The sequence below is a fragment of the Nematostella vectensis genome, chromosome 2 (assembly GCF_932526225.1).
Source record: "Nematostella vectensis chromosome 2, jaNemVect1.1, whole genome shotgun sequence".
Lineage (NCBI taxonomy): Eukaryota > Metazoa > Cnidaria > Anthozoa > Actiniaria > Edwardsiidae > Nematostella > Nematostella vectensis.
In genome coordinates, this window is record NC_064035.1 from 5,448,817 (window position 1) to 5,475,975 (window position 27,159).

The 27,159-nt window shown below is 42.9% G+C and overlaps 1 protein-coding gene across 1 annotated transcript in view; it reads left to right on the forward strand.

Annotated features, from left to right (window-relative positions):
• The first annotated feature begins 726 nt into the window (after positions 1–726).
• LOC5505222 (neurobeachin-like protein 1) overlaps positions 727–27,159 on the forward strand; it is a 33,374-nt gene continuing 6,941 nt past the window's right edge. The window contains exons 1-30 of the mRNA XM_032373621.2: positions 727–3,828; positions 4,059–4,101; positions 6,909–7,100; positions 7,453–7,508; positions 7,617–7,657; positions 9,035–9,075; positions 9,194–9,250; positions 9,501–9,587; positions 11,410–11,508; positions 12,323–12,426; positions 12,498–12,634; positions 13,209–13,312; positions 13,479–13,580; positions 13,937–14,076; positions 14,327–14,459; positions 14,629–14,748; positions 14,869–15,145; positions 15,440–15,543; positions 15,673–15,740; positions 16,140–16,176; positions 16,261–17,311; positions 18,721–18,882; positions 20,302–20,645; positions 21,731–21,997; positions 22,493–22,700; positions 23,393–23,442; positions 23,690–23,954; positions 24,487–24,709; positions 25,410–25,679; positions 26,025–26,291. Of these exons, the coding sequence (XP_032229512.2) occupies positions 3,773–3,828; positions 4,059–4,101; positions 6,909–7,100; positions 7,453–7,508; positions 7,617–7,657; positions 9,035–9,075; positions 9,194–9,250; positions 9,501–9,587; positions 11,410–11,508; positions 12,323–12,426; positions 12,498–12,634; positions 13,209–13,312; positions 13,479–13,580; positions 13,937–14,076; positions 14,327–14,459; positions 14,629–14,748; positions 14,869–15,145; positions 15,440–15,543; positions 15,673–15,740; positions 16,140–16,176; positions 16,261–17,311; positions 18,721–18,882; positions 20,302–20,645; positions 21,731–21,997; positions 22,493–22,700; positions 23,393–23,442; positions 23,690–23,954; positions 24,487–24,709; positions 25,410–25,679; positions 26,025–26,291 (5,105 nt within the window). The 5' untranslated portion in view covers positions 727–3,772. The remainder of the gene's footprint in view (positions 3,829–4,058; positions 4,102–6,908; positions 7,101–7,452; positions 7,509–7,616; positions 7,658–9,034; positions 9,076–9,193; positions 9,251–9,500; positions 9,588–11,409; positions 11,509–12,322; positions 12,427–12,497; positions 12,635–13,208; positions 13,313–13,478; positions 13,581–13,936; positions 14,077–14,326; positions 14,460–14,628; positions 14,749–14,868; positions 15,146–15,439; positions 15,544–15,672; positions 15,741–16,139; positions 16,177–16,260; positions 17,312–18,720; positions 18,883–20,301; positions 20,646–21,730; positions 21,998–22,492; positions 22,701–23,392; positions 23,443–23,689; positions 23,955–24,486; positions 24,710–25,409; positions 25,680–26,024; positions 26,292–27,159) is intronic.

A 27,159-nucleotide genomic window follows, 5' to 3' on the forward strand; every position in this document is an offset into this window, starting at 1 on the left:
ACTCTTGTAAGCTACTCTCCTCGAATTTCTTAGGAGCATTTCAGATTTCAGAGTTCTTATTTTTTTTGGCACAGGTATTGGGTGTGGGGGTCTCAAACCTAAATATAGCGTCCAAAAATAATAAATCATACGATTTGACGTGTAGAGTCCCACACGCTGTAACGACGCACTTTGTAATAAACAAAGCTGGGAGCTTTGTTATAAAATCTGACGCACCCAAGGATTTTCATCGTAGTATTCCAATGGCAAGGAAATTCTAGTTTATAACAGTGTAACAGATAGTTTTTATTCATTACGTTCTCAGTTTTGGCTGGCGTTCGCGAGGAAAAGGACTCTCCTTTAGCCTTTTAGCCCGAGAGAAAAGAGGCCTCTGCTAGCAAGTGACATCAAGTTCAAGGAGGGCGATCTAGACGTGCGCAAGGATTTTATAAATCTCCGTTTCTTTTCTGTGAAATCCTTATATTTTGAAGCCTAAATCCTTAATTCTATAAGAATGATAAGCGTCTCTCCCCCCATTTCTCGACAACCTTTCGAGAGGAGGAATACACAGTATTGTCAGTGAGAAAAAATAACAAAACAGGATTTGGCCTCCTTGGTTTAAAAAATGTCGAGAAAGTTGAACAGTTAAAGCCGCATTGTCACCAGTTTACTTCCGGAGGTCCGACGGAAACCTCAACCGTTAAAAGACAAAAGAATCTATTAAAATCCGAGATCTTAAACAGGCCATCCGCTCTAAATTATCAATCACATCCTCAAGGCGATCGAGGACCTCCTCGATAGAAAGTTCGACGAGAAGCTACGGCCCATGAAATCAAGCCTCAAAGATCTATCCTCACAACTGGCGGAGGCTGTGAACTCGCTTGCTTTTCTGCACGACCAATGTGATATACTAACCAAAAAAGTGAAGTTTCTTGAGTCAAGGAACACAAGTCTCGAAACGGAGAACAAGCTAATTAAAGTGGAACTCAACAAAATGGCGGGAGATTTGAATACTACGAAGAAGTCCCTCGACGTGTTCTACGGAGAACACGAACGACGTAGTAAAAGAGGTAGGAGAGCTAATGGAATCGAAATCTTAGAAGAAGACATAAGCATAAGCCACAGGCTACCGGCTCCGAGACCGAATCCCAACCAGCGCCCAGCTAAGCCAGGAGTACATGTTAACACGCCGACTGACATCAATTATTGTCAAATTTGCACGCAGAGATGTTCGAGACCGATTTTATGCCGGTCGGAAACATCTCCGAGATAAATCCGTACGGGACATTGGTCTCACGCGGTCCGATAACAAGATCTACATTTCGGAAAGTTCGAGTCCAGGCAACAGGGAGTTCAAGGCGGCGTTAAGCGCCAGGAATGATCTGAAGTTCAAGTACATTTGGACGCAAAATGGAAAAGTGTTCCTGAGGAAAAATAACGACAGCTAAGCTGTGCTGATCAGTAAATCACAGGATTTACTCCACCTCAAGCAACGAGAAGACCACGATTCACAAGAGGTAGAGTCAGCAAACTTTTAAGTTTGCCTGTTAAAACAGGCACGTAAGTCTAGTACGTATTGATGTCTAATTTAAATGAAGATTCCTGTCGAACCTGTCGACAGTCACTCAAGAAGGGCGATAGAGCTATTGAATGTGACCAGTGCATATGTTGGTTTCACCTAAAATGCACATGCTCATCGGTCAAAGAATTTAGATATATATCGAAAACAAATGAATTTTGGTTATGTGAATCGTGCCGCTCAGAAACTTTTCCATTCAATATGTTAACTAAGCCTGAACTTCTTGATTTATCATACAATTCGAATTCTAGCTGTCTCTGCTGTAAGAGCTTATCAATTGACTATTTAAAAGAACTACCGAGATTTGAGATCTTGTCAAAATTAGGCAACAAAACTAATAATTTCCCTACTCCTTCCAACGAAGACTCCTCAGACAGTTTACCCTGTGGAGTAAACTTTAAATACCATTCAGCCCATGATTTTCATAGTAGTACCGAAATTAATCAATCAATTTGCCACAATACATTTTCGGTTATGCATTGTAACATCAAAAGCCTATCTGCTAATTTTGATAACTTTCACTCATTGTTAGCCGAGCTGAAGCACCCGTTTAATGTCATTGGGCTCTCCGAAATCAAGTACAATAAGGACTGTGTTTACAGTACATTAAATATGGAGCTAGAAGGCTATGATTTTATTTTTGAACCAAGTAATACGGAGGCAGGCGGAGTAGGTTTCTATATACAAAATAACCTCTCCTACAACATTCGCTCAGACCTTTCCTCCTCTTTCCTCCATGAGATAATTTAGATATAAATCGAAAACAAAAAAAATCAAAACACTTTATGAGGTGTTGCTTACCGACACCCCAATTCAAAAATAGAAAACTTTACAAATAACACGCTTAACGAAACCATCGATGAGATAAATAAGGAAAATAAGATTTGCATACTAATGGATATATGAATATTAACGCATTGAATTGTAGCTCAGATAAGGCCACGGATGATTTTATAAATGCAATATGGCATCCTACTCATTTCAACAACACAATTCTCCAACCTACCCGCATCACTAATCACTCTGCAACGCTTATTGATCACATTTTCTTTAACTCTTTTCAACATAACACCATTAGCGGGAATATTGTTTATGATTTGACGGATCATCTACCGAATTTTTTGATAATTAACAAATTTACTGAACTCCCTCGTAGATTCAAATTATTCCGCCGGGATTACTCTCATAATGACGAGTCCGCGGTAGTACATGATATGCAGGCCATAAACTGGGAGCATTGTTTTTCGCACTGTAAAGACGTAAACGACTACTTTGACTCTTTCTACGCTTCGGTAGAAAGGATTATTGACAAACACGCCATCAGACGACATGGTCGCCACCAATTAACCCACTCACATCTTCACCTGTAACCCATACTATCACCTTATTCTTGGCCATACATTCCTTCCTTCCTTTTGTCTTTTAGTGTTTCCGCTCTGCTTGTACCAGCTTGTATTCTTGTCGTATCCTTGTTGTATCCTTGTCGTGTCTCTATATCTGTGTTTTTCTCGTACGTTCTTGCTTGTGCACACAGCCTCTAGATCTCCAAACTAGGATTTTTCCCTAACATTTAAGTGCACCCTAGCCCGTTTAGCTCTCAAGCTATTCTAGGGTGCCCGCACCGAAGCATTTTCCCCACTTGGTATGCAACTCTAGGTTTTTTTTTCTCTCCTCTCCCTCTCAATATATATCTATATATATGAATATAAAAAGAAAAAGAAGAAAAAGAAGAGTAATATTATATCTCTAATGAAAAAAAAAAAAAACAACCTATGTAACACTTAATTTTGTGTGCAAATAAAAAAAGATTTTTTTTTCTGAAAAAAAAGAGATCTGTTTTTTTTCCGTAAGCGCTTAAAATAAGTTCCCTTTTGTTGCTGTTATTTTGCCGCTAAAAGGCTGAGCGCGCGCTAGTTTGCCGCCCAAACAGTCTAGTGATCTCTTAGCGCAAGTCCCCTATCAGGGGAAGCTGATTACTTGTGAGCCTCTGCCCCAACGTATGAGCTCCTGGTTCAAGAAACTAAATCGCATACGATACTAAAAAGCAGTAGAAATGCATGCAACCAAAACCAGGGAGAAAATGCCGCCATGCTGCCAAACTAAAACGAGGCACCCATTTCATATGTTGTTTTTGATGATGGTCTCCCTGTGGTGCACATCAATCGTCAACTCGCTCAGCGGCGCTACTTTCAGGAGCAAAACACGGCAAAAAACATGGCCGCCGCCGACGGCGAAGAAACACCTGAAGAACGGGAGAAATCCCAGAAAAGGTATTAGAGAACGAGAAATCCTTAACACCGCTAGGACAAGCCATTATCACACATCTGATTTACGAGATAAATTAGCGGATATATTCCGCTACACAAATGATTTATGTTTTTTTTTACTATTTTCCTGCGTTCCAATAATGATCTGTCAATTGAATATCGTATTTATTTTAGCTCCACAAATTCACGGTTTGTGTTGTATTGCTGGGGCTTAATGTACCGTTGTTATTTAGGGTAGCTGACGTCTGTGGCTTATGGCAACTTCTCTCGGATTCGGTAAGCGATCTTCTCTCTACTTGCTATGTTTCTCTGGAAGGGAAGTCTACATGTGTGATACTGTGTGTAGATTATTTGAATGAGGCTACAAACCAAGCTTATCATGCGGAGAATCTGGTCGCGCTCACAGATAGCGTTAGAGATGAATAAACTCAGGAAAATCGCCCAAGAAGCTAAGACATTCGATATCCATGGTCGAATGATTAGAGAATAATTTTAAAGCAATTCGTTTCGAATTGCCTTTTCAAAAGCGATCAGGGAAGTAAATAGGCGATTTTTTATCCTTTCTTGAAAAGCTTGTCTAAAATATGCAATATCAATTCCATGAAAGAAGATAATTTGCATAGATAAGTGATTCAATTGAAAATATGCACACAAAGGCTATATGTGCTATCTAGGGTGGAGTTGAGTATATTTGATAGACAACCAACCCTTTTTTTACTATTACAGAACAAAATGAGTTGGAATTTTAAAGTAAATATCTAAGTGATACCGGTGGGAATGTGACATTTCTACTCAACCTTTTCAAGACACTGACTATTTTATGCATCCTAAATCTGGGTATCAGAGAAGATATCAGATTCTTTGCATTTAGGGAGTGTTCAGTGTGCATTGAATACCCTGAGGTATAAGGGAAGATTTTGACTTAAAACACCTTAAAATTTCAGAGCCCCCCACCCTTTTTGCAGTTTAAAAATGGTTTTCAGTACCCCCTTTCTCATAGAAAAAACAAGAGCCCCCCCTTAGAAGGCTCAGCTATTCCCATAGTCCCCCCTCTCCAATAAATTTCCTCTTGCCTTCAGGGTACAGGCCCCCCTCTTTTCCTATCCTATAAAGGATGGGAGAGGTGCCCCTCTTTTCACTTATTTTATAAAGGGTGGGGCAGGCCCCCCTCTTTTTATATACCCAACGATGTGTGGGACAGGTCCCCTTCTTTTCCTTTATCCAACAATGTGTGAAAAAGGTCCCCCTCTTTTCATTTTTCCTATAAAGGGTGTAGCCTACTTGTAGGCTTTGATAGTTTTCCGGCACGAAACCCCAGAAAACACGAATTTCGCATACCACGGCCGCCATCTTGGATAACGTGCTCCGCAGGGGGAGGGGGAGAAAAAATGCGCAGGGAGGGGGGAAAAAATTGCCTACAGGATGTCACGCCTTTTTGGTTCGACGCCCCTAATATAACATGTGACGGAAAGTTGACAGCTAACATGTCACATAATCGTTGTCGATTATTAATCAGATTTGATTCTCGAATTCAAAACAAACAAAAGCTAAAATCTTAGCGCTGCACAAAGGTAAATAAAGCAAGATGTAGCTAATGTCCCCTAAAACGTAAAAATAGCACCTAAGACTGATGAATTACTTGCAAACGACTGTTGTAGGCTTTGCCCGTTTAAATTTTCAATTAAATACAGACCTTTGGTAGGCCATCGTGGGAAAACTTATACAGAGTCTGCAAGAACACAAGTATATTACAACAAGAAATCCCTGGCCAGGAGTTGGTGAGGAATTTGGTTTTCTGTGCTTCATGCAACAAATTTAACGGAGCGGGTCTGCAAGTCTTGCAGAAGGATTATTAGAAGAACTCGTTTTGTTTCAAATTAAAAGTCGCACACAAACAAGAATAGAAATAACGAACCGTAGCCGAACAGTAGATAAACACCGGTGGTTCCTAAATCTTCAAGAATACCACTAGTCTGCTGAAGAAGCTGATTATGCTCGCATATTACTTAAAGGGGCAGTGTCATGGTAAGAGTTTTGCAATAGCTCTCTGGCCCTGACACAATGAATTTCAGTGAAATTCTCATACTGACTTATGAGCTTTTGGTACATGTGGGAGGATTAAATTCAAAGAAAATGACCACAAACTGTCAATAAACATAGTTTTTAATAAAATATTGCATATTATGTTAACAAGGTATTGACAGCTTTAAAAAAGTTCAACTGTTTGTAGCTAAATAAAAAGCTGAGCCTACAATAAACACTGACTCGAGACATGTGCAGTACCATGACGCTGCCCCTTTAAAACGGAAGAGTTTGTGCGATGTTTTTCTCAAGAGACAATCTCAGAAACGGTAAAAATCATGCTTTTACAGAAACCTTTCGGGAACACAGCAATCACATCTTTGTCTTCTAACAGGGCTTTCAAAGCTGCCTCATGCTCGCCTTAAAATAACAGATTTGCCTTTTGAACAAAGAATGTTTAGAGCTTTTTGGTTATAAGCCAATCAGATCGCTTCATTCATATACGAACGTAGTTTGAAATCATGAATGAAAAAGGTGAAACGTCCTGTAGGCGTTCTTTTTCCCCTCTCCCCCTCCCCCTCCCCCTTCCCAACGCATCCCATCCCCCCCCCTTCGGAGCGCGTTATCCAAGATGGCAGCCGTGGTATGCAACTTCGTGCTTTCGGGGTTTTCATGCCTGAAAAGTTATCAAAGCCTACAAGTAGGCTATAAAGGGTGTGAAAATCCCACCCTTGACCATATTGGGGTTAAGGGGCTTGGCATATATCTGCATCAGTATTATGTGTTGATTTTGTATGAACCATCATTTTTTAGATGCCCAAGCAAATTGTGAAGTACAGTGGTCACCACCCAGCACTGCACCATCACAAATCAATAATTCCTTTATTAAAAAAAAAAAATCACAAACATTTTGAAGCAGCTTTAATAAGTTAGGCTTTGCACATAATTTATGAACCAAGATGTGGGCCATTGATGCCCCTGCCTTCATTATTGTTCAATTGTCTTTGTTATAATCATTTTACTTTGCATTTTTTTAAATATAAATATTATTTATTTTACAGGGGGCTCATACAAGTGCTCTAAGTTCAGATGTTATTGAGTGTGTGTTTAAAACATTGGATAAAGATGACATTTTACCTCAGTCAAGCCAATGCGACGACCAACAAACCAACAACTCTGAACTATTTGATTTAGCTGTTAAATGTTTCATCAAAGTTGTTCAACTTGTACAGCAAGCATCAAAACCACAAGAGGTATGTATTTTAATACTCAGGATTAAATCACTGTTGTATAGTGAGATAGGAGGAGGTAAGGTAGAATAAGCATATTATCTAACTTTCACGGTAAAAAAGAGCTAATGATACTGTCTCCTGGAAGATATTTACCATTTTAAGTGTTATAAAAGAAGAAATAAATTCTCATGACTCTAGAGATGTCTTGGATTTCATCTTGTCTTGAAGAAGAAAGCAATCTCCTCATACAGTAATACTAGAGATTTTTCTTGACTCAGCCTCAGCCCTATACCTCACTTTTATGTCAGTTCCTCCACCGCTGATACTTATCTTATATGGATTTGTACATGTTTTCCAATTCTTTATTTTACAGTGTCAGCTAGACACCCCAAGTCTGATAATGAAGTTTCTGGCGTGTCTTGGCACATGGTATGAATGATCTTAGGTTGTTTTATCATCTTGCCATTACCATTCAAAAAGTAACAAACTTGAATAAAAAGATCCAGATAAACACCAACCTTTATGTTAAATCAACAGCACTTCTCATCACTCTATTACAAGGGTTTCTTCTCTGCTAGGTACGTATGCTGCGCCATAGCAAAGTGTGGGGCACTGGGGATACACCCACCCTTCCCTGGAGATGACTTCAAGCTGCAAGGCTGTACCATGTCAGTTATCTTAACGTTCTAAAGTTAATTTTGGCCAGAAAATGTCCAAACTTCTCTTTAGACACTGGTACTGGCCTTGCACATGATGTTGCGCATCAGAGCATAACAAGAATTCTAACGCTAGGTTTATGATTTATGATTTTTATTTTATTTGCATAGCGTTTGTCTAATGTGCATCTCGAATCCAAAGTTAGAGATAATAAAAATTTAGAAACATTAAAAAAAATTATAAATAAAAACAGTGCCATAAAAACAGGCTGTTTTAAAGCCCATTTTGTTATGAAAATTGCTCCATCTTTTTGCTGATTAAAAAGGAACTTTTTCTTTTGTAGTTTGATCAATGTCATAAATGGAATGCACTTGAAATTCTCTTTAAGACACTGTCCATTTTATAGATAGAGGATAAGAAATGAGAACAGATGGGAGCAATAAGCAGCGTTAGAATTTTTTCAACAATAGAAAACACAAAACGTCGAATTACGTCACAGCTTTTTTGGCCTTATTTTGCCCTTTTTGCCTTCATTGCGCCCTTTTTGCCCATTGCGCCTTTTTTGCCCTTTTTGCCTTATTTTGCCATCGCACACTCTCTGCATTTTTCATTGTGCTTTTTATGCAGTATGAAGTATTTTTTTATCTATTTAAGTGTATTTTTTATCCCTAGACACTATATCAACCAGCTGTTACGAACATTAGCGAAATCTAAAACAAGTGCGAAAAAATGCGCGATAGGGCAAAACTAGGCAAAAAAGGCAAAACACATTTGCAGCATTCAAATGTTACGCAGCACTTTATGATAACTACATAATGTCCATACTTCGACAACAAAATATCGAGGTTTTCTATTAGGTTAGAAAAATAGTATGTATCCCAAATTCCGGATACGTATAACGCAATACTTAAGAAATAGCAGTAAATTTAAAACGAAATTTCGAGAAATTCCTCGTTGAGCCAGGCTTGCGCAACACTGTGCGCAAGCCCTACTGGAAGAATAAAACTTCTCATAGTCCTTAACCTTGGTCTACCATGTCTCACTCCCATACAGGAGGACAGGTTTCACCAGGGTGTTAAATAACTAGATCTTGATGTTGCATACTAGAAGCATGATAATAGTACATACAGGGGTGGATACAGGGTAATTATGGGTAATTATTTACCCCCCAAAAAGTAGGCTGTCTATTTGTTTTACATTACAATAAATAGATAAAGCCTCATTAATCTCACGCCTGGCCCATTAACACTCTGATGCACATGAAAGCACATGCTCTTAACAAAACTCTTGTTAAACAGGTGTGATTCCACAATTGTTGGCTGATGAGCCAATTCTACAGGTAATAGTCCTGGCAGTTTTCTATTTTTGTAAGTTATTACAAACATCCCTCACATCCCTGCTGCATTTCAGTTGGTATTTTTGCCATGTTCTAATTAGCAATTTTTTATTGGAACCAGGCAATATTTGTAGGCGTTGGATGCTTTGAGAGCATGACAGCGGTTCTTGCTTCACTGGTAAGTATATAACTTCATATATTTTTTACTATATTGCCTTGGACTATGTTTCCCTGCTAGCAGAGGCCTCTTTTCTCTGTATTTCGCTGTGCTTGCGTTCGCGAGGAAAAGAGGCCTCTGCTAGCAGGGAAGGACTATGTTATTTTATGTCACAAACATCAAACAAGCAGTGGCCAATCTAGTGTCTAGTCTTTGGGCTGGTGCCAAGCAAATTGTTATAAATATACCAAGAAGGTTCTGATTTTTTCAGCCTGAAGAAGAAGAAGACCAGAATCGTTTATGCAAGAGTTGCATTTATGCCTTATCATCCATCACAAGTGGATCACATGCAGCCAAGGTACATCCTCAAGTACCTAAGGTGTTCTCTGTGCTACCATTTTACTCATTGTCAGAATTTGTAGCAAATTTTAATGGAGAGCTTTCCATCTGATTGAATACACTGTGACCAATCAGGCATGTGCCCAGGATTTTGTAAGTGGGGGCGTGATTTCATAGGTATCATATAGAAAATATATCACATTTGATAATCCTTCAGTAAGGGATGTCCACATACCCCTTGGCACACCTGCCAATCACAACTGTAGGTATCAAAATAGTAGAGATTACATTGGTAGATCCAGCCTCTATAGAACAGGGTGGACTTAGATAAGGAACATAAAAATAAGTGGATAATAGAGAAAGAAAATGTAACCTTTTTTTTTTTGAATGGTGAGTGATTAGCCACCTCCCAATCATCCCCCGTTGGATCCACCCTTGACTGATAGTTCATACAGCTCAATGTTTGGATTCCCCCCCCTCCCCACCCCCTTGGATCCACCCCTGACTGATAGTTCATACAACAATGTCAGGTACTGTATTGCCCACCTTGCATCCACCCCCTTGACTTTGAGTTCATACAGCTCAATGTCTGGTATTGCCCCCTACCCCCTTGGATGCACCCCTGACTGATAGTCATACAGCTCAATGTCTGGTATTGCCCCCCACCCCCTTGGATGCACCCCTGACTGATAGTCATACAGCTCAATGTCTGGTATTGCCCCCCACCCCCTTGGATGCACCCCTGACTGATAGTCATACAGCTACAGTATGACAGGTATTGCCCCCCACCCCCTTGGATGCACCCCTGACTGATAGTCATACAGCTACAGTATGACAGGTATTGCCCCCACCCCCTTGGATGCACCCCTGACTGATAGTCATACAGCTACAGTATGACAGGTATTGCCCCCCACCCCCTTGGATGCACCCCTGACTGATAGTCATACAGCTACAGTATGACAGGTCTTGCCCCCACCCCCTTGGATGCACCCCTGACTGATAGTCATACAGCTACAGTATGACAGGTATTGCCCCCCACCCCCTTGGATGCACCCCTGACTGATAGTCATACAGCTACAGTATGACAGGTATTGCCCCCCACCCCCTTGGATGCACCCCTGACTGATAGTCATACAGCTACAGTATGACAGGTATTGCCCCCCACCCCCTTGGATGCACCCCTGACTGATAGTCATACAGCTACAGTATGACAGGTATTGCCCCCCACCCCCTTGGATGCACCCCTGACTGATAGTCATACAGCTACAGTATGACAGGTATTGCCCCCCACCCCCTTGGATGCACCCCTGACTGATAGTCATACAGCTACAGTATGACAGGTATTGCCCCCCACCCCCTTGGATGCACCCCTGACTGATAGTCATACAGCTACAGTATGACAGGTATTGCCCCCCACCCCCTTGGATGCACCCCTGACGGACAGTTCATACAGCAATGTATGGTATTGCCCCCCCCCAACTCCTTGGATGCACCCCTGACTGATAGTTCATACAGCTCAATGTCTGGTATTGCCCCCCCTGTGATCCACCCCTGACTGATAGTTATACAGCTACAGTATGACAGATAATGTCCCCTTTGGATCTACCCTTGACTAATAGTTTATACAGTGATGACAGCTTTAACAAGTCTTGTCACAAGTTCTAACGAAGTTTTTTAAGTGAAATGGTATAACAGAAAAAGACTCCTTCTTTTGCCTTCTGTCCCTCCAGCTAGCCATTTCACTTACTGTTATTATGAATTTGTATGCACACCTCAATGACCACATAGGTTACCTTTTATGAATATTGATGAAATTGAACAATTAACATGCTTCCTTTTAGGAAGTCTTCAAGGCCTCGGTTGGGTATGACAAGATATGTAATTACCTGAAAAAGTTGAGGCGACCAACCAATGCCTGTGTAATCACCTTACTGGACTGGGTAAGTGGATTCTTATTTTTTTAATCACCCAAGCTTAAGGTACTTTCACAAATAACCTTTTTATCTTGCACTTCAAGTTGTACACCACATTTATTCCATGACACCCCTTTTCAAGCTAAAGTATGTCTACCGTATGTCTTTTGTGCAACAATTTTTTTTCCTTTTAGTCAGCCTGGGATCAAACTATTTTTTTAATAGACAAAATAGGGCCTTAGTTATTATTTCTCAAATTATGGAGACGTCAATTATTTACCTTACAGGCCTGTACCCATGGGGGTGCGAACTCACCCCCCCCACAACGGCTGAAAGTCCACTTTTGGTTCTCAATAGACGTGCTATTTGTAGACAAAACTATAAATCATAAGCTAGATCACCCTGGTATGTAGCCAAATCCAACAATAAACGTCAAGTGGAGATACTGAAAAGGCATAAAAAATTATTTTTGTTCTTTTGGTGGTGGTTAGATTTTTTTCAGAGAACCCCCTCCCCTGAAAAATTAGGTCCACTTTTTTGGATTTCGCACCCCCTAAGAATAATCCTGGGTACGGGCCTGCCTCACAACTATAATTTCTGGTAAGCCAAGATGATGAAGTTGGCAGTTGTTACACTTGTTTCTTTTCTCCTTCAAAATTTACATACTGTAACAATTTGACTCAAGCTGTGTCCCATAGTCAGACACGAGTCAGAAAGTGGCTACCTGAGCCAACTTGACCATGTTGTTTTTGCACCCTTGTAATTCAGCATTCCCGCTGAAAGAAGGGGTGTTAAAGCTTACTAGAAGTATTAATTTACAAATATTTGGCCTGTTCCATAGGCTGTGGAGGGAGACTATCTAGGGGGTGACCTCGTCATCACCAATGTTGATGTCATTCTCTTATTACTGCAATGGTTGGAAACTGTTGATGTCAGTGTACAATGGTAAGTGGCCTTACAAACGTTTGATTTTCAGCTGTTATTTAAAGAAGTCACATGTGAAAATCATATTGCAGCTTTGCAAGTGAGCACATCCGTCGGTTGTGTCAAACATCCACCCACAATGCCATGTTGTGTAGTGTAAGCGGTGTGTTTACCAAGATCTTACAGCTCCTTGACAAATGGCACCGGACTATAAGTGACAAGTGGGCAGGTATGAGTGACAAGTGGGCAGGTATGATTGACAAGTGGGCAGGTATGAGTGGCGAGTGGGCAGGTTTGAGTGACAAGTGGGCAGGTATGAGTGACAAGTGGGCAGGTATGAGTGACAAGTGGGCAGGTATGAGTGAGAAGTGGGCAAGTATGAGTGACAAGTGGGCAGGTTTGAGTGACAAGTGGGCTGGTTTGAGTGACAAGTGGGCAGGTATGAGTGAGAAGTGGGCAGGTTTGAGTGAGAAGTGGGCAGGTATGAGTGACAAGTGGGCAGGTATGAGTGACGAGTGGGCAGGTATGAGTGAGAAGTGGGCAGGTATGAGTGACAAGTGGGCTGGTTTGAGTGACAAGTGGGTGGGTATATGTATAGTATGATTGAAGAGCTGGCCCCGGGCCCCCTATTTTCAGATATTTGGCTTAGAAATATCAAGAAATGTAAGGAGATCCATGGAAGAACACTGAATCCGGCCCCCCTTTCATGAAACCCTTGCTTCCACCCCCCCCCCCCCATTCCTTTTGAAGCTCCTGGATCCGCCCTAGTCATGAGTTTGCTTAACATATTGCCTTCTGTTTAGAGTCACTCATTGGCATATTAGAGGACCTTGGTTATCATTCAGTCAGTGCGTCAGAGCTGAAGCAGCTGATCAGCTTGTTCCGACCTTTTGACGATGACACCCAGGTATGGGGTTTATCTTGAATCAGTGGTGTATGTGTACAGTACATAATGTTTTGTTGTCTTTTGTTAAATACGGGTCAAATTTGCTCAAAGACTTGATGTATATATGTATTTCAGTGTAGATATGTTAAGCACTAATATCAAAAGGTTGACCTTTTGTTTGATACAGGTCAAATTTACCCGAAGACTTCTGAAGGCACTGGTCAAAATGTCTTGTGGTGGAGGGAAAAACCGAGCAAAGTACTACTTTGACCTGCACGAAACATCAGCTGTAAGTTAGGATTGTAGTACCCTCCTGCGCAGGGCTTTCTGTTTTGCTTGTTTCCTTTAGCAAAGGTTTTAGAGCATGTACATCAGTCTTACCACTTTGATAAACTTACCCACGATACGACGCATGTAAGATATCTTGCACATTCCCAATGCAAGTTAATTCCTAGTCCCCCTTGCAGCAAGTATGGACTTGTCAGCCTGGGCAGTGCTTGAGCTAGTAGATGAGTCCAAACAGCTGTGAGGGAGACTAATTTCTGGCCTCTCCTTTGCCTTTGCCTTGAGCTTCGAATTACATATTGACCCTACGTCTTATCAAAAAGGTCACCTAGTGATTTCACCCACAATGCCCCTCTATAGCGCATCCGTGTGCCAAGTATCACCAAGTGGCCGGGTTCTGGGTTCACCTTCCATGCCTGGGTATGTCTTGAGCCTGACAGCGCTCGACAGAGGAAGCCTAATGCTCCACCACTCTCCGTAGATCGCCGGCTATTGTACAGGTATTATCATTTCCATGGGCAAACTTGGCTGAAAAGGGAGGACTTTTATACAGATCCATTTTTTATTCTAATGGGAGACCCTGATAAATCCCTGGGCCACGAAAATGGGGTAAAATTAAAAGGTACTGAATGTTTTTCTCAACTTAGATATATATCCATGTCGATATTTAGGAATATATAGATGACTTAAGAATGGCGCCAACGGAAGGCTCACACTCTCCATGTAACATTCCACCTGTTTTCCTTGTAGCTTTTTCTCAGCTTCAGGCACCGGCGTGGAGGCGTTTCTCACACATGATGGGACTCTCGTGGTTGCTAGCAGCAACAAGAGAGAATATCACTCGGTCATGGTCCCAGACTGCAATTTGACGGATCGACAGTGGGTAAGTCATGGTATTCAGCAGTATTCCATACTCTTCCTGGCTTGTTATTGTAGTTATTCCATGAAATCTCTCTTTTTTTATTTACTTCAAGTCTCCAAATAAACGTTAGTAATCTTTTTAAAAAGCCGTGGCATTACTTATTTAAAATTAAACTTTTGCCTTTTTTCAGCACGCATTAGGTATATCATATACTTCTTCACGACGGCCGTTTGGACAAAGCTCTGTTGCTGTCTATCTGGACGGGGTCTCTAAGATCGTATCACCCTTGAAGATTTCGTCATTCTCTGAGGTAAGCAGGACCACCCCCAGTCAGAACCGTTTAATTAAGAAAAACCCTAAAACAGCAGATCCGTGAAACCAAACAAAAAAAGAGAGGAGAAAATAGGCTGAGTTGATTGTTCTTTTCTAGGAGCTGTGCAATTGCCTGATAGGATCTGGTCACCCTGTGGCGGACTCACACCCGCCCTCACCCCACCCTGTGTCATCCAAGCCTGGTTTGAGGTTCCCGTTCACGCGGACAGGGAGTCTGGATGTGCAAGGCGGTGGTGACCATTGCTCGTCAATAGGGGCCTGGACCCAGGATATTGTGTGGGGCGCACCGCGCTCACTGCAGGGCCAGCTTGGATCAGTATCGGTATTTAGCGAAGGTCTGGCCGAGTCTTTCATCTCTGCTCTTTATAATGCGGGTGAGTTCGTCATCTCTGCTCTTTATAATGCGGGTGAGTTCGTCATCTCTGCTCTTTATAATGCGGGTGAGTTCTTCATCTATGAGTGAAATGGTTTCAATTGCATTAGTGACCTTACCGTCGGGGGGAGGGGGTTGAATTGTTCGACCTCATTCTCTTTTCCCCTTTTACTCAAGCGTTATAAGGAACTAAGATCGCACTTGTTGCCCTCTTTGTACGCGGTGTAGGTTCTAATAACCATTTAATGCTTGTTTGCGGTTTTAATTACCGTTGAATGTTTGTATTCGGTTCTAGGTCCTAATGATCTTGGGATATTCCAGCCAACGGATGTGTCTGGCTCATCACAGTGCAGTCTACCTGAACTTTCCACTAAACTTGTGCTTTACTATAGCGCTAAGGTAAACGTATCACTCATTTTATTGGCCAATTTTGAAATCAACTCACTTGGGCTTGACACGCCCAAGAAGAAACTCTGTTCAGAGTTTGTTTGGAATGATATTTACCTCTTGCCGATGGTACCTTTATAGGCTGGGCAAGATGTCATGTGTAGTGATTTGACGCCACCTTTACCAGGCAGGGCCTCGCTACCAGGCAGGTAAGTCACATGACCACTAAGATCTCATCAAAAATCAATGTCAGCTTTCTATGTTTGGTAAAAAAGTCTGGTTAATAATAGATTTAAACGTTTTTTTTTTTAATATAGCTTTTGATTATTCCTAGAACCATATCGGCTAAATAAGTTCTTCTGCAGTCTGAGTTTTTGCTACGGTAACAGTCATTTTAGAGGGACTTTTTGTATAGAATAGGTAATGATAGTCTCCCGCGTCCTTTCGTGTCTGCGCAGGATAAGATAATGGAAAATACCGGAGCGAACCTAAATTTTCTTTCTTTTTTTTCTTTTTTTTTTATATGTGCTCGTTATTACTTCCACAAGCAGCAACCTTCTGTATGATAGATCAACATTGTGATCATTTCGTACAAACGTTAATTTCAGGCTGACAGGCTATAGATGTGTCCGGTGGAATATGAAGGTAATCGTGCTGGTTTTGTGAAACAGGCTCATGGTGAAACAAGCTCAAGTTTGAAACATCTCACAAATTTGATTATTTTTTTAGGATGTCATTCAAGCGATCGGCGGAGTAGAAATTTTTCTTCCACTATTTGACGAACTTCGCTTTCAGAGTGGTGACGAGATGAATAGTAAAGCGTTTAATCTGGCTGGTTCGATATCCAGCGAGACGCCTTCCTCTTGTGACATCCAAATAGTAATTCAAGAGCCAGATACAATAACGACAGCATCAAGTGGAAGCTCTCCTACTGCACAAAATGAGTGCGTCTCGGACTGCGCCGATAGCGCGAGTGGAATCACAAATAACAACGGACAAACTACAAATAGAGTGATAGGTACTTTACAACGAGACAATGGAATTAGGAATAATCATACTTCATCGGGAACTTCTCACTCGGAAGCTGTCTTAGACACAAAGACTAATTTAGCCACTACAAATAGTGAAAAACAATTACAATCTTGTTTGGAGGAAAAGCGAAACAATGTCGATGAATGCAAACCCGAGAAGGAGTCGGACGTCGTCGAACAACCAAATGATTTCAACGAGGACTGGACGATAGTGAATCGTCAATTCGGAGACGCGTCGGACTTCCAAGCGGTGATCTGCCGACTGTGCGAGCTTCCTGACTGCAGCGACATCTCGCTGTTGATGTACCTCATCATCAGTATATTCAAGGATGATGACGTCACGGAGTCAGTCTACGCGCGCCGGCTGCCATACCTTGCGCACCTACTTGAGTCACGTGACCCTCGCTTGATTGACGTCCATGTTCTAAAGGCCTTGCAGGCCATGGTGGAGTGTCTCATGAACGAGTCCCTTCTAAGACAAATTTATCACCATTTGGTGTTCAACTTCCGTATCTGGACGTTGTGCGCATTCGATGCCCGTATAGGCCACATACAATATTTGTCGACCATTGTCAAGGACAATCCGCGCTATTTCCGTGAGTCGTACGGCGTAAGGTTTTTCCTGGACATCATTCGCATGTATTATGTAGGACCGGGCGAGTCCTTATGTACTGCCGCTGATTTGAAGCGTGCGGGCGCGCTGGAGTTGTCGGAAGTGGAAGTACGGATGATAAGGGCGTCATTGCTTGGTAAGTTTACACGTTTAGGGATATATGTACAACAGGCACCAATAGGCTGTCGTATCTGTGCACGCAGCGTGACATGGAGCGTGACATGTAGGTGACGTATAGCGTGACATGGAGCTGTCGAAGTGGAAGTACGGATGATGAGGGCATCATTGCTTGGTTTACTCAGTTGATAATCTACTTCTGCTGTGTACTCGCTGATAACTGCATTAAGGTCTATGTACAAAGCGTGCCACGCAACATGACATGCAGGTGACGTATAGCGTGACATGGTAGAAGATATCGTGACATACAAGAGTAAGAGTTATGTGAAACATGATCTATCGCGTGACACGTAGCAATGTTTGCTAGTGTGATATCAGTATGACTGTCGTAGGTAACTTGCTAGTAGATAATTTTGCTTCGACGAAGGGCTAACGCACGAATCCCAGCGCAACTACTCTGTTTCACATAAGCGTTCAACATACCTTTTCAACCTTGTGTTAATTTATAATTTGATGTACTGTATGGAGTTACATTGCGAATCCTATTTACGCACATTCTACTGCGTAACCTGGCATGTAGTTTGTTTTCGTGTCGATCCCCAGGTCTGGTGAAATTTTACTATGTAACATGGCATGTAGTTTGTTCTCGTGTTGATTCCCAGGTCTGGTGAAGTTCTACTGTGTAACATGGCATGTAGTTTGTTCTCGTGTTGATTCCCAGGTCTGGTGAAGTTCTACTGTGTAACATGGCATGTGGTTTGTTCTCGTGTTGATTCCCAGGTCTGGTGAAGTTCTACTGTGTAACATGGCATGTGGTTTGTTCTCGTGTTGATTCCTGGTCTGGTGAAGTTCTACTGTGTAACATGGCATGTAGTTTGTTCTCGTGTTGATTCCCAGGTCTGGTGAAGTTCTACTGTGTAACATGGCATGTAGTTTGTTCTCGTGTTGATTCCCAGGTCTGGTGAAGTTCTACTGTGTAACATGGCATGTAGTTTGTTCTCGTGTTGATTCCCAGGTCTGGTGAATTTCTACTGTGTAACATGGCACGTGGTTTGTTCTCGTGTTGATTCCCAGGTCTGGTGAATTTCTACTGTGTAACATGGCACGTGGTTTGTTCTCGTGTTGATTCCCAGGTCTGGTGGAGTTCTAGTGTGTAACATGGCATGTAGTTTGTTCTCGTGTTGGTTCCCAGGCCTGGTGAAGTTCTACTGTGTAACATGGCATGTGGTTTGTTCTCATGTCGATCCCCAGGTCTGGTGAAGTTCTACTGTGTAACATGGCATGTAGTTTGTTCTCGTGTTGATTCCCAGGTCTGGTGAAGTTCTACTGTGTAACATGGCATGTAGTTTGTTCTCGTGTTGATTCCCAGGTCTGGTGAATTTCTACTGTGTAACATGGCACGTGGTTTGTTCTCGTGTTGATTCCCAGGTCTGGTGAAGTTCTACCTTCAGCAGAATCCGAGTAAAGAGGAGGCGACATATCTAGTGGATTACCTGCACAGTGTGCAAGACCCTGAGCTCGTGAACGAGCTCCTCGACCAGATCATCGCTCTGCTTACAAAAACACCAAAGATGGTGAAACGGCTCTCAGGTATGTACCATCAGCTTCGATCTCTGCACCTTCCTTCAGAAGTACGCTGTGATAAGCTTCCACGATATAACGGATATGAAGAATTTCGCATATTTCAGAACAAATTGCAACGCGAGTTGCCTGGACTTGATCTAGACATGGAGCTTGAAAGGGACGGAGTCGCATAGCATCCTTGATGTGATTCATTTTTAGTTATCGTTATCTCATACGGTGTGTAGAAGATAATGTACTGTCTGTCTTGGCTGATGTGCAATGACTCTTTCGAGCTTTTACAGTCTAGTAATGTGTAAATGCAATGCTCTCCAAAGTTAGTCGAGCCTTATTCAACCTTTTCAACCCTTGCTTCGCTATTCTCTCTTATGCATCTCTCGCTGTGCCACAAAAACAAGAAAATGCAAATGCCTTCATTTATTCTCAATTCCTATGTCCTATTTGTCGGTACGTGACATTAACTGCGTTTCGCGTTTGATGTTACGTGACATTAACTGCGTGTCGTGTTTGATGTTACGTGACATTAACTGCGTGTCGTGTTTGATGGTACGTGACATTAACTGAATGTTGTGTTTGATCGTTCCTTACCTAATATGCACGTCTTGTTGCTACGTGATCTTTTATGCGGTGTGTCCCTCTTGTCATTACGTCACGCTAACCTCGTTTCGTGTTGTTTATATCGGCGTAGAGCCGGCGCATGTATGTGTGTTCGTCTCCCTTACCTCGTTTCGTGTTGTTTATATCGGCGTAGAGCCGGCGCATGTATGTGTGTTCGTCTCCCTTACCTCGTTTCGTGTTGTTTATATCGGCGTAGAGCCGGCGCATGTATGTGTGTTCGTCTCCCTTACCTCGTGTTGTGTTGTTTATATCGGCGTAGAGCCGGCGCATGTATGTGTGTTCGTCTCCCTTACCTCGTGTTGTGTTGTTTATATCGGCGTAGAGCCGGCGCATGTATGTGTGTTCGTCTCCCTTACCTCGTGTTGTGTTGTTTATCGGTGCAGAGCCGGCGCATGTATGTGTGTTCGTCTCCCTTACCTCGTGTTGTGTTGTTTATCGGTGCAGAGCCGGCGCATGCATGTGTGTTCGTCTCCTTTACCTCGTGTTGTGTTGTTTATCGGTGCAGAGCCAGGGCATGTATGTGTGTTCGTCTCCCTTACCTCGTGTTGTGTTGTTTATCGGTGCAGAGCCGGCGCATGTATGTGTGTTCGTCTCCCTTACCTCGTGTTGTGTTGTTTATCGGTGCAGAGCCGGCGCATGTATGTGTGTTCGTCTCCCTTACCTCGTGTTGTGTTGTTTATCGGTGCAGAGCCGGCGCATGTATGTGTGTTCGTCTCCCTTACCTCGTGTTGTGTTGTTTATCGGTGCAGAGCCGGCGCATGTATGTGTGTTCGTCTCCCTTACCTCGTGTTGTGTTGTTTATCGGTGCAGAGCCAGGGCATGTATGTGTGTTCGTCTCCCTTTTGCTGAATCACAAAGCCGAACACGTGCGTCTCAAGATCTTCAAAGTCATGGCAACCATCGTGACGTCACACCAGGTCCCGGATGCCAACAAAGGTCCTTGGCGCCTGCAGGATTCAGGGATCGATGTGCTCACGAGAGCTCTACACGGGGAAGCTTCGGAGCGGATCATCACAGGACTGCTGGAATTAGGAGTGTCTAATGTTTTAAAGTCTAAAGGCATTCACGTGTATGGGTACTACCAGGTCGTGCTGACGGTGGTCGATATGGTCAAGTCGATGGAGTTACCCGCCAAGCTCCTCATAAGTCAGATGGTAAGCGTTGATTCAAGTCCCTTATTCTCATAAGTCAGATGGTAAGCGTTGATTCAAGTCCCTTATTCTCATAAGTCAGATGGTAAGCGTTGATGCAAGTCCCTTATTCTCATAAGTCAGGTGGTAAGCGTTGATGCAAGTCCCTTATTCTCAAAAGTCAGATGGTAAGCGTTGATTAAAGTCCCTTATTCTCATAAGCCAGTTGGTGAGAGTTGATACAAGTCTCTTATTCTCATAAGTCAGATGGTGAGAGTTGATTCAAGTCCCTTATTCTCATAAGTCAGATGGTAAACGTTGATACACGTCCGTTATTCTCATAAGTCAGATGGGGACAAGTCCCTTATTCTCATAAGTCAGATGGTAAGCGTTGATTCAAGTCCCTTATTCTCATAAGTCAGATGGTGAGTGTTGATTCAAGTCCCTTATTCACATAAGTCAGATGGTAAGCGTTGATTCAAGTCCCTTATTCTCATAAGTCAGATGGTAAACGTTGATTCAAGTCCCTCATTCTCATAAGTCAGATGGGGACAAGTCCCTTATTCTCATAAGTCAGATGGTAAGCGTTGATTCAAGTCCCTTATTCTCATAAGTCAGATGGTAAACGTTGATTCAAGTCCCTTATTCTCATAAGTCAGATGGGGACAAGTCCCTTATTCTCATAAGTCAGATGGTAAGCGTTGATTCAAGTCCCTTATTCTCATAAGTCAGATGGTAAGCGTTGATACAAGTCCCTTATTCTCATAAGTCAGATGGTAAGCGTTGATACAAGTCCCTTATTCTCATAAGTCAGATGGTAAGCCTTGAAACAAGTCCCTTATTCTCATAAGTCATATGGTAAGCGTCGACCCAATATACATAGCCTTTTAAAGCATTGTGCGTCGTTAGAATGGTCGATTCCTTTTAAAAGACTTTACCTTACCACTACTAGATAACCCTTTAAAATATTTTACATGGTTAGAATGGATTTAACGACTATACCTATGCACTAAAGTGTCTTTTTTTTTTTTAAATCTCTGACTCACTAGAAAGTTAAACATCTCCCATTAACTTTATCTAGATAAATCTGACTTTGTCTCTTTGTTAAGATACTTCGGTCACTTGACACTAGTCGCGAAAGCCATACAGCCTTAGCAAGCGAGCCCGGCTGGTACGACTCGCTTCTCAGACTACTGGTCCTTCGCTCACGTGACGAAATTCAAGCCAATCAGAGCGCGGCATCACCGTCATGCGATGAAGAGCCCACCAATCAAGAAGCTTCTTCATTATCAAGCGATCTTATTGACACTGTCTTGGAAATTGTTTTTCGTGTTTTGTGGCGTGGCATCCAAGGACACGACGAGAAGGCTTGGAAGGTGAGTAGAGGGAGATTTATGCTCTGTCCACACGCGCAACGGGGCTTGCTCGAGAGCATGGAACGTAAGTAAAGACAACTCTGAAGGTAATCAAGTGAGAGATCATGTTTTAAAATTATCCTGAACAATTTGATTTTATCAATCCGTGCTGTTATTATTTTTATAGCCCTTTGAACCAACATTGCATTAATTAATTTCCAATATGAGGACATTCGTGTGACGTGTTAAGGAAATTAGGCCGGAATTATTTCTCTCTTTGTCTAGAAAGGTGTGTTTGACTTCCGAAACGTCCACAGCAAAACGTGGTTTACAGCTTCTACAGAAAAATAAGCACTTCTTTCTAGAACTCTTTTGCCATTGTTGTTGTGCTTATTAAATGTTATCTACGAGTGCAGCCTAAAAGCTGCCTGCATTAAACCCATTTAAATTTGGAATCAATGACATGCGCCACCGCTGTACCTTTTGGTCGAATCCTTGTTGGTTTGTTGTTGGTAGGAGCGCGGACAGGCAATGGCCTCCATCAGCACCATCGCCTCGACTCATGTCTTCCTTATCCCCTCCCGCGCGCTGGAGCGTACCCTCCTGGAGCTGTGCCTGCAGGGTGAGGTAGTGGACATCCGGAGCTCCGGACAGACGGGCGCGTCCGAGACTGAAAACGCGCTGATGATCATGAGACTTGTGGAGGATTTCCTGTTCACTCCAGGTACTAATTGGTACTGCCAGGTATTGGTTGGTACTTACCAGTTACTGGTCAGTACTTGCCTGGTTTACTGGTTGGTACTGCCAGGTATTGGTTGGTACATGCCAGGCACTAGTTGGTACATGCCAGGTACTGATTGGGTACTTGCCAGGTACTAGTTGGTACTTGTCAGGTATTGGTTGGTACCCCCAGGCACTGGTTGTTTTTGGCCATGCACTGGTTGGCACTGCCAGGTACTGGTTGGTACTTCCAGGTACTAGTTGATACTTGGCAGGTACTGATTGGTACTTCCAGGTACTGATTGGTACTGCCAGGTACTGATTGGTACTTGTCAGGTACTGGTTGGTACTTCCAGGTACTAGTTGGTACTTGCCAGGTGCTGCTTGGTACTTCCAGGAACTGCCAGGTACTATTTGGTACTGCCAGGTACTGGTTGGTACTTCCAGATATTGGTTGGTATTTGCCAGGTACTGATTGGTACTTGTCAGGTACTGCTTAGTTGTTGCAATGGTTATTTCGTGATTTTATCACATAAATCGTCTTCTATTGCTAATAATAAAAACATGCTACTGAAGTACCGTGACTGATTAGGGCTCTATAAGGTGATAAAGATGATCTCGAGAGTATTTTATAAAGATTTAGAAGGAACTGCCCTAATAAATTCTTTTGCGCAATATGTTTCGTGTTATTTCCAGAATCTTTTACTGGCGAGAAAATCGACGAAGAGCACAGCTGGAGTGTCAAGGTGCTTAAAAGTTGCTGTATTACATCATACCCTGCCACCAACATCATTATCACCACTAACACATTGATTCACCACCATCATCCTCTTCTTCTTCGTCTCCCCCTTCTTCCAGCGCCTCCTCTTTCTCCTCATTTTCTCCTCTTCCTCTTACTGCTTTTCTTCCCTCTCCACTCTCTCTCCCCCTTTTATCTTCCATTATTTTCCTCTCCCCTTCCCCGCTGCTTGCTTGACGTTTTTTCTGATCTAGTTGGTCGAGCAAGTCGCAGATCTGCTTGAGGCGCTGAATGTCTGGTCAGCGGATGATAGCGAAGAGCATGTGGAGTGGCAAGAGATGGCACAGATCGGCGTACGCATTTTGCTTGGATCTATTGCGCACGTGCAGACTGAGCTCTGCGCCACGGCCTCGTCCAAGCTTAGCGCACTTCTAAAGGCTCGTACGATGACGTCACAGCTTGAAGTCTGTTTCGTCCTCGGAAGTCTGTACAAGGCGTTTCTCGCCTCCAAGGAAAAAGGTAAATCCCTTGTCTTTTCTTTGACATTTATGTCGTTGATGCGACAGAGTAGATGCCGGGGCATTGTGATAAATAGAGGTATTGTTTTGGAATTGTAGCTTTTTGTGTGACGTTATTTAGAAATTGAGTAGCTGGAAACCCTCTATTATGCTTAGAATTGCAAATCATTTCTTCTGCTTTCCTTTTGTCCATTATTTCAATTCCTTGGGGTTTATTTCGGATGTTGTACATGACTCCTCTGGAGTGTGACGGATTTGCGTGTTATCCATTTCCTTTTAGCCCCTACCAGTTCACTGGTAGTCATTGCACATCTAACTAGCATCCATAGGGTCATTGAATTACGATCTGACGCTTAACCATCTTTAAGAAAGAAAGCGACAGTTTTGTTATCGTAAACAAGCAAGGAGCTCATCTTACCAGTGTATAACTGCGAAAGATAAAAGCGACAACACAGTCTTGCGTGCTAATCCTGTTTAACACAGCCTTACCAGGGTCCCCAGGGTTACCATTTCACAATGTATGTTATCTACAGAGGGCTGTCGTAACTTCACCTTCATCATTCCCGTCATCCGTATCGTGCTTCTGAAGTACCGTGAGCAGTTACCGCTGACTATATACGTCCCCGAGTTCTCTGCCCCAGACCGCATGCATCCAAAGTTTGACGAGGAGTTCCTGGAGCTGGCGGAGACAGATGAGTTCAAGGCTCTGATGCGCCAGCAGATTCTCCCTGGAATCAAGCAGTTCGAAGCCAAATTGTGAGTACACTCCCTTGAGACTCAGGGCCGTAGCAAACGGGGGGGGGGGAGGGGGGCACTGGGGGCACGTGCCCTCTCGATATTTTCAAAAATTTAAGGAAATGACCAGAAGAGGCGTGACTGCCCCTCTATATTTTCCAAATGTTTCTGTATCGTGTCCCAAGTATCTTGAGGCCTGATACAGCTTGGGAGACTGCTGTGATTGTAAATGAGTCATGACCATGAAAGTTTAATAATTATGAATATTAAAAAATACGATAAAGTTTGTCAAATGTTAAAGGTTTGTAAGTGATCATAAAACGTTATTGCATTTTACCGCCCTCACCCTTCCAAGCACCTGATAAAAAGGAGATATTGAAAATTATTGACTCTTGAACTCTTGATTTTTGACTCTTGAAATTTCCCAATTTGGGCAAAAATTACTATTTGTTCATGATTTATGGCAACTTTGCTCAAACAAGAACGGATCATCTACCAAAAAGTACCAAAGCTTATTTTGTTTTATATCTCACATGGAACCTTTAGGCAAAGATTAAACAAATATAAGCACACAACATAACACACACAACTTTACAATTTGAACTTTGCCATTTCTGCTCCCGTTCGCTGGAACTCTCTAGAAAGTTCTAATAAAAAAATGAAAGGAAAGTGTTATGAGAAATGAAAATGACTGGTCATCCCGTGCTTGTTGTGTTTGCAGTGAGAACAGCTCCGTTCTTTCTGGACGCTTCTGGATGCAGTGTCTGACCGCCCTGCAATCGAGCCTGAAGCAACGTGACCAACTGTCAGCTGATGGTAGAGAGAGGTTTGCGCGCCAAGTGACCAAAGCAGCACAGGAGTTGCGCACTAAATTACAAGAGCGCGATAAGGGTCTGCTACGAGCACGGTCGCAGCAAAGTGCGCGTAATGCCATCGACTGGTTACTTACCAAAAGGAGGCTAACATCAGAGAGGGCGCCTTGGGCATATCGGTATGTGTGGTTTTATTAGAAGAGGTGTTAAACACGAGGCATACTTAATACTTGTTGGATAGCACCATTTTCCTGCTACTTATGGTTGAAATTAAGGGTTCCTTTTTTTTGCACCCCCATTTTTGTATTTTGGCTAACTGCTGTGCCCGTTTACAAAGTGCAATCGTGATGTCGTTATACGAATTGAAGGTTAGTTCTCTAGCTTGTTCCAATCGTTTTTGACAAGGAGTGCGGATCAGAGTTGTCCTTTCTCGTCTGCGCTTAATGACAGCCTTAATGAAAACCTGTGACAACGTATGAGGTCATATGTATTTTGTTAAAATGTACTTGATTTCATCTTTCCAGTACCCCCGAGGAAGTTCACTGGAAGCTTTCCACGGAGGAGACTTTTCAACGCATGCGCCTGAGAATGACTCAAAACCTGAATTATTCTTACCACATGGAGGCGAGCAACGCACGTGATAACAAGTCTGACGAGAATCTAGATGGCGACACACTCAGTCAATCAGTCCCTCTGAGGGTAGCTCGTGAGGCTGTCGTGATGCGATCCCTGGAGGCTGATGAGGACGAGGAGCTTACAGCTTCTAACAACTCTGTCAGTCCACCTATGAGGTAAGGCAGTAGCTCTATCAGTCCACGTATGAGGTAAGGCGGTAACTCTATCAGTCCACCTATGAGGTAAGGCGGTAGCTCTGTTAGTTCACCTATGAGGTAAGGCGGTAGCCCTGTAAGTTCACCTATGAGGTAAGGCGGTAACTCTATCAGTTCACCTATGAGGTAAGGCGGTAGCCCTGTTAGTCCACCTCTAAGGTAAGGCGGTAGCTCTATCAGTCCACATCTAAGGTAAGCGGTAGCTCATTCAGTCCACCTCTAAGGTAAGGCGGTAGCTCTGTTAGTTCACCTCTGAGTTAAGGCGGTAACTCTTTCAGTCCACCTCTAAGGTAAGGCGGTAGCTCTGTTAGTTCACCTCTAAGGTAAGGCGGTAGCTCTGTCAGTCCACGTATGAGGTAAGGCGGTAGCTCTGTTAGTTCACCTCTAAGGTAAGGCGGTAGCTCTGTCAATCCACCTCTGAGTTAAGGCGGTAGCTCTGTTAGTTCACCTCTAAGGTAAGGCGGAAGCTCTGTCAGTCCACCTCTGAGGTAAGGCGGTAGCCCTGTCAGTCCACCTCTAAGGTAAGGCGGTAGCTCTATCAGTCCACATCTAAGGTAAGCGGTAGCTCTGTTAGTCCACCTCTGAGTTAAGGCGGTAGCTCTGTTAGTTTACCTCTGAGGTAAGGCGGTAGCTCTGTTCACCTCTAAGGTAATGCGGTAGCTCTGTCAGTCCACCTCTAAGGTAAGGCGGTAGCTCTGTTAGTTCACCTCTAAGGTAAGGCGGTAGCTCTGTTAGTTCACCTCTGAGGTAAGGCGGTAACTCTGTTAGTTCACCTCTGAGTTAAGGCGGTAACTCTTTCAGTCCACCTCTAAGGTAAGGCGGTAGCTCT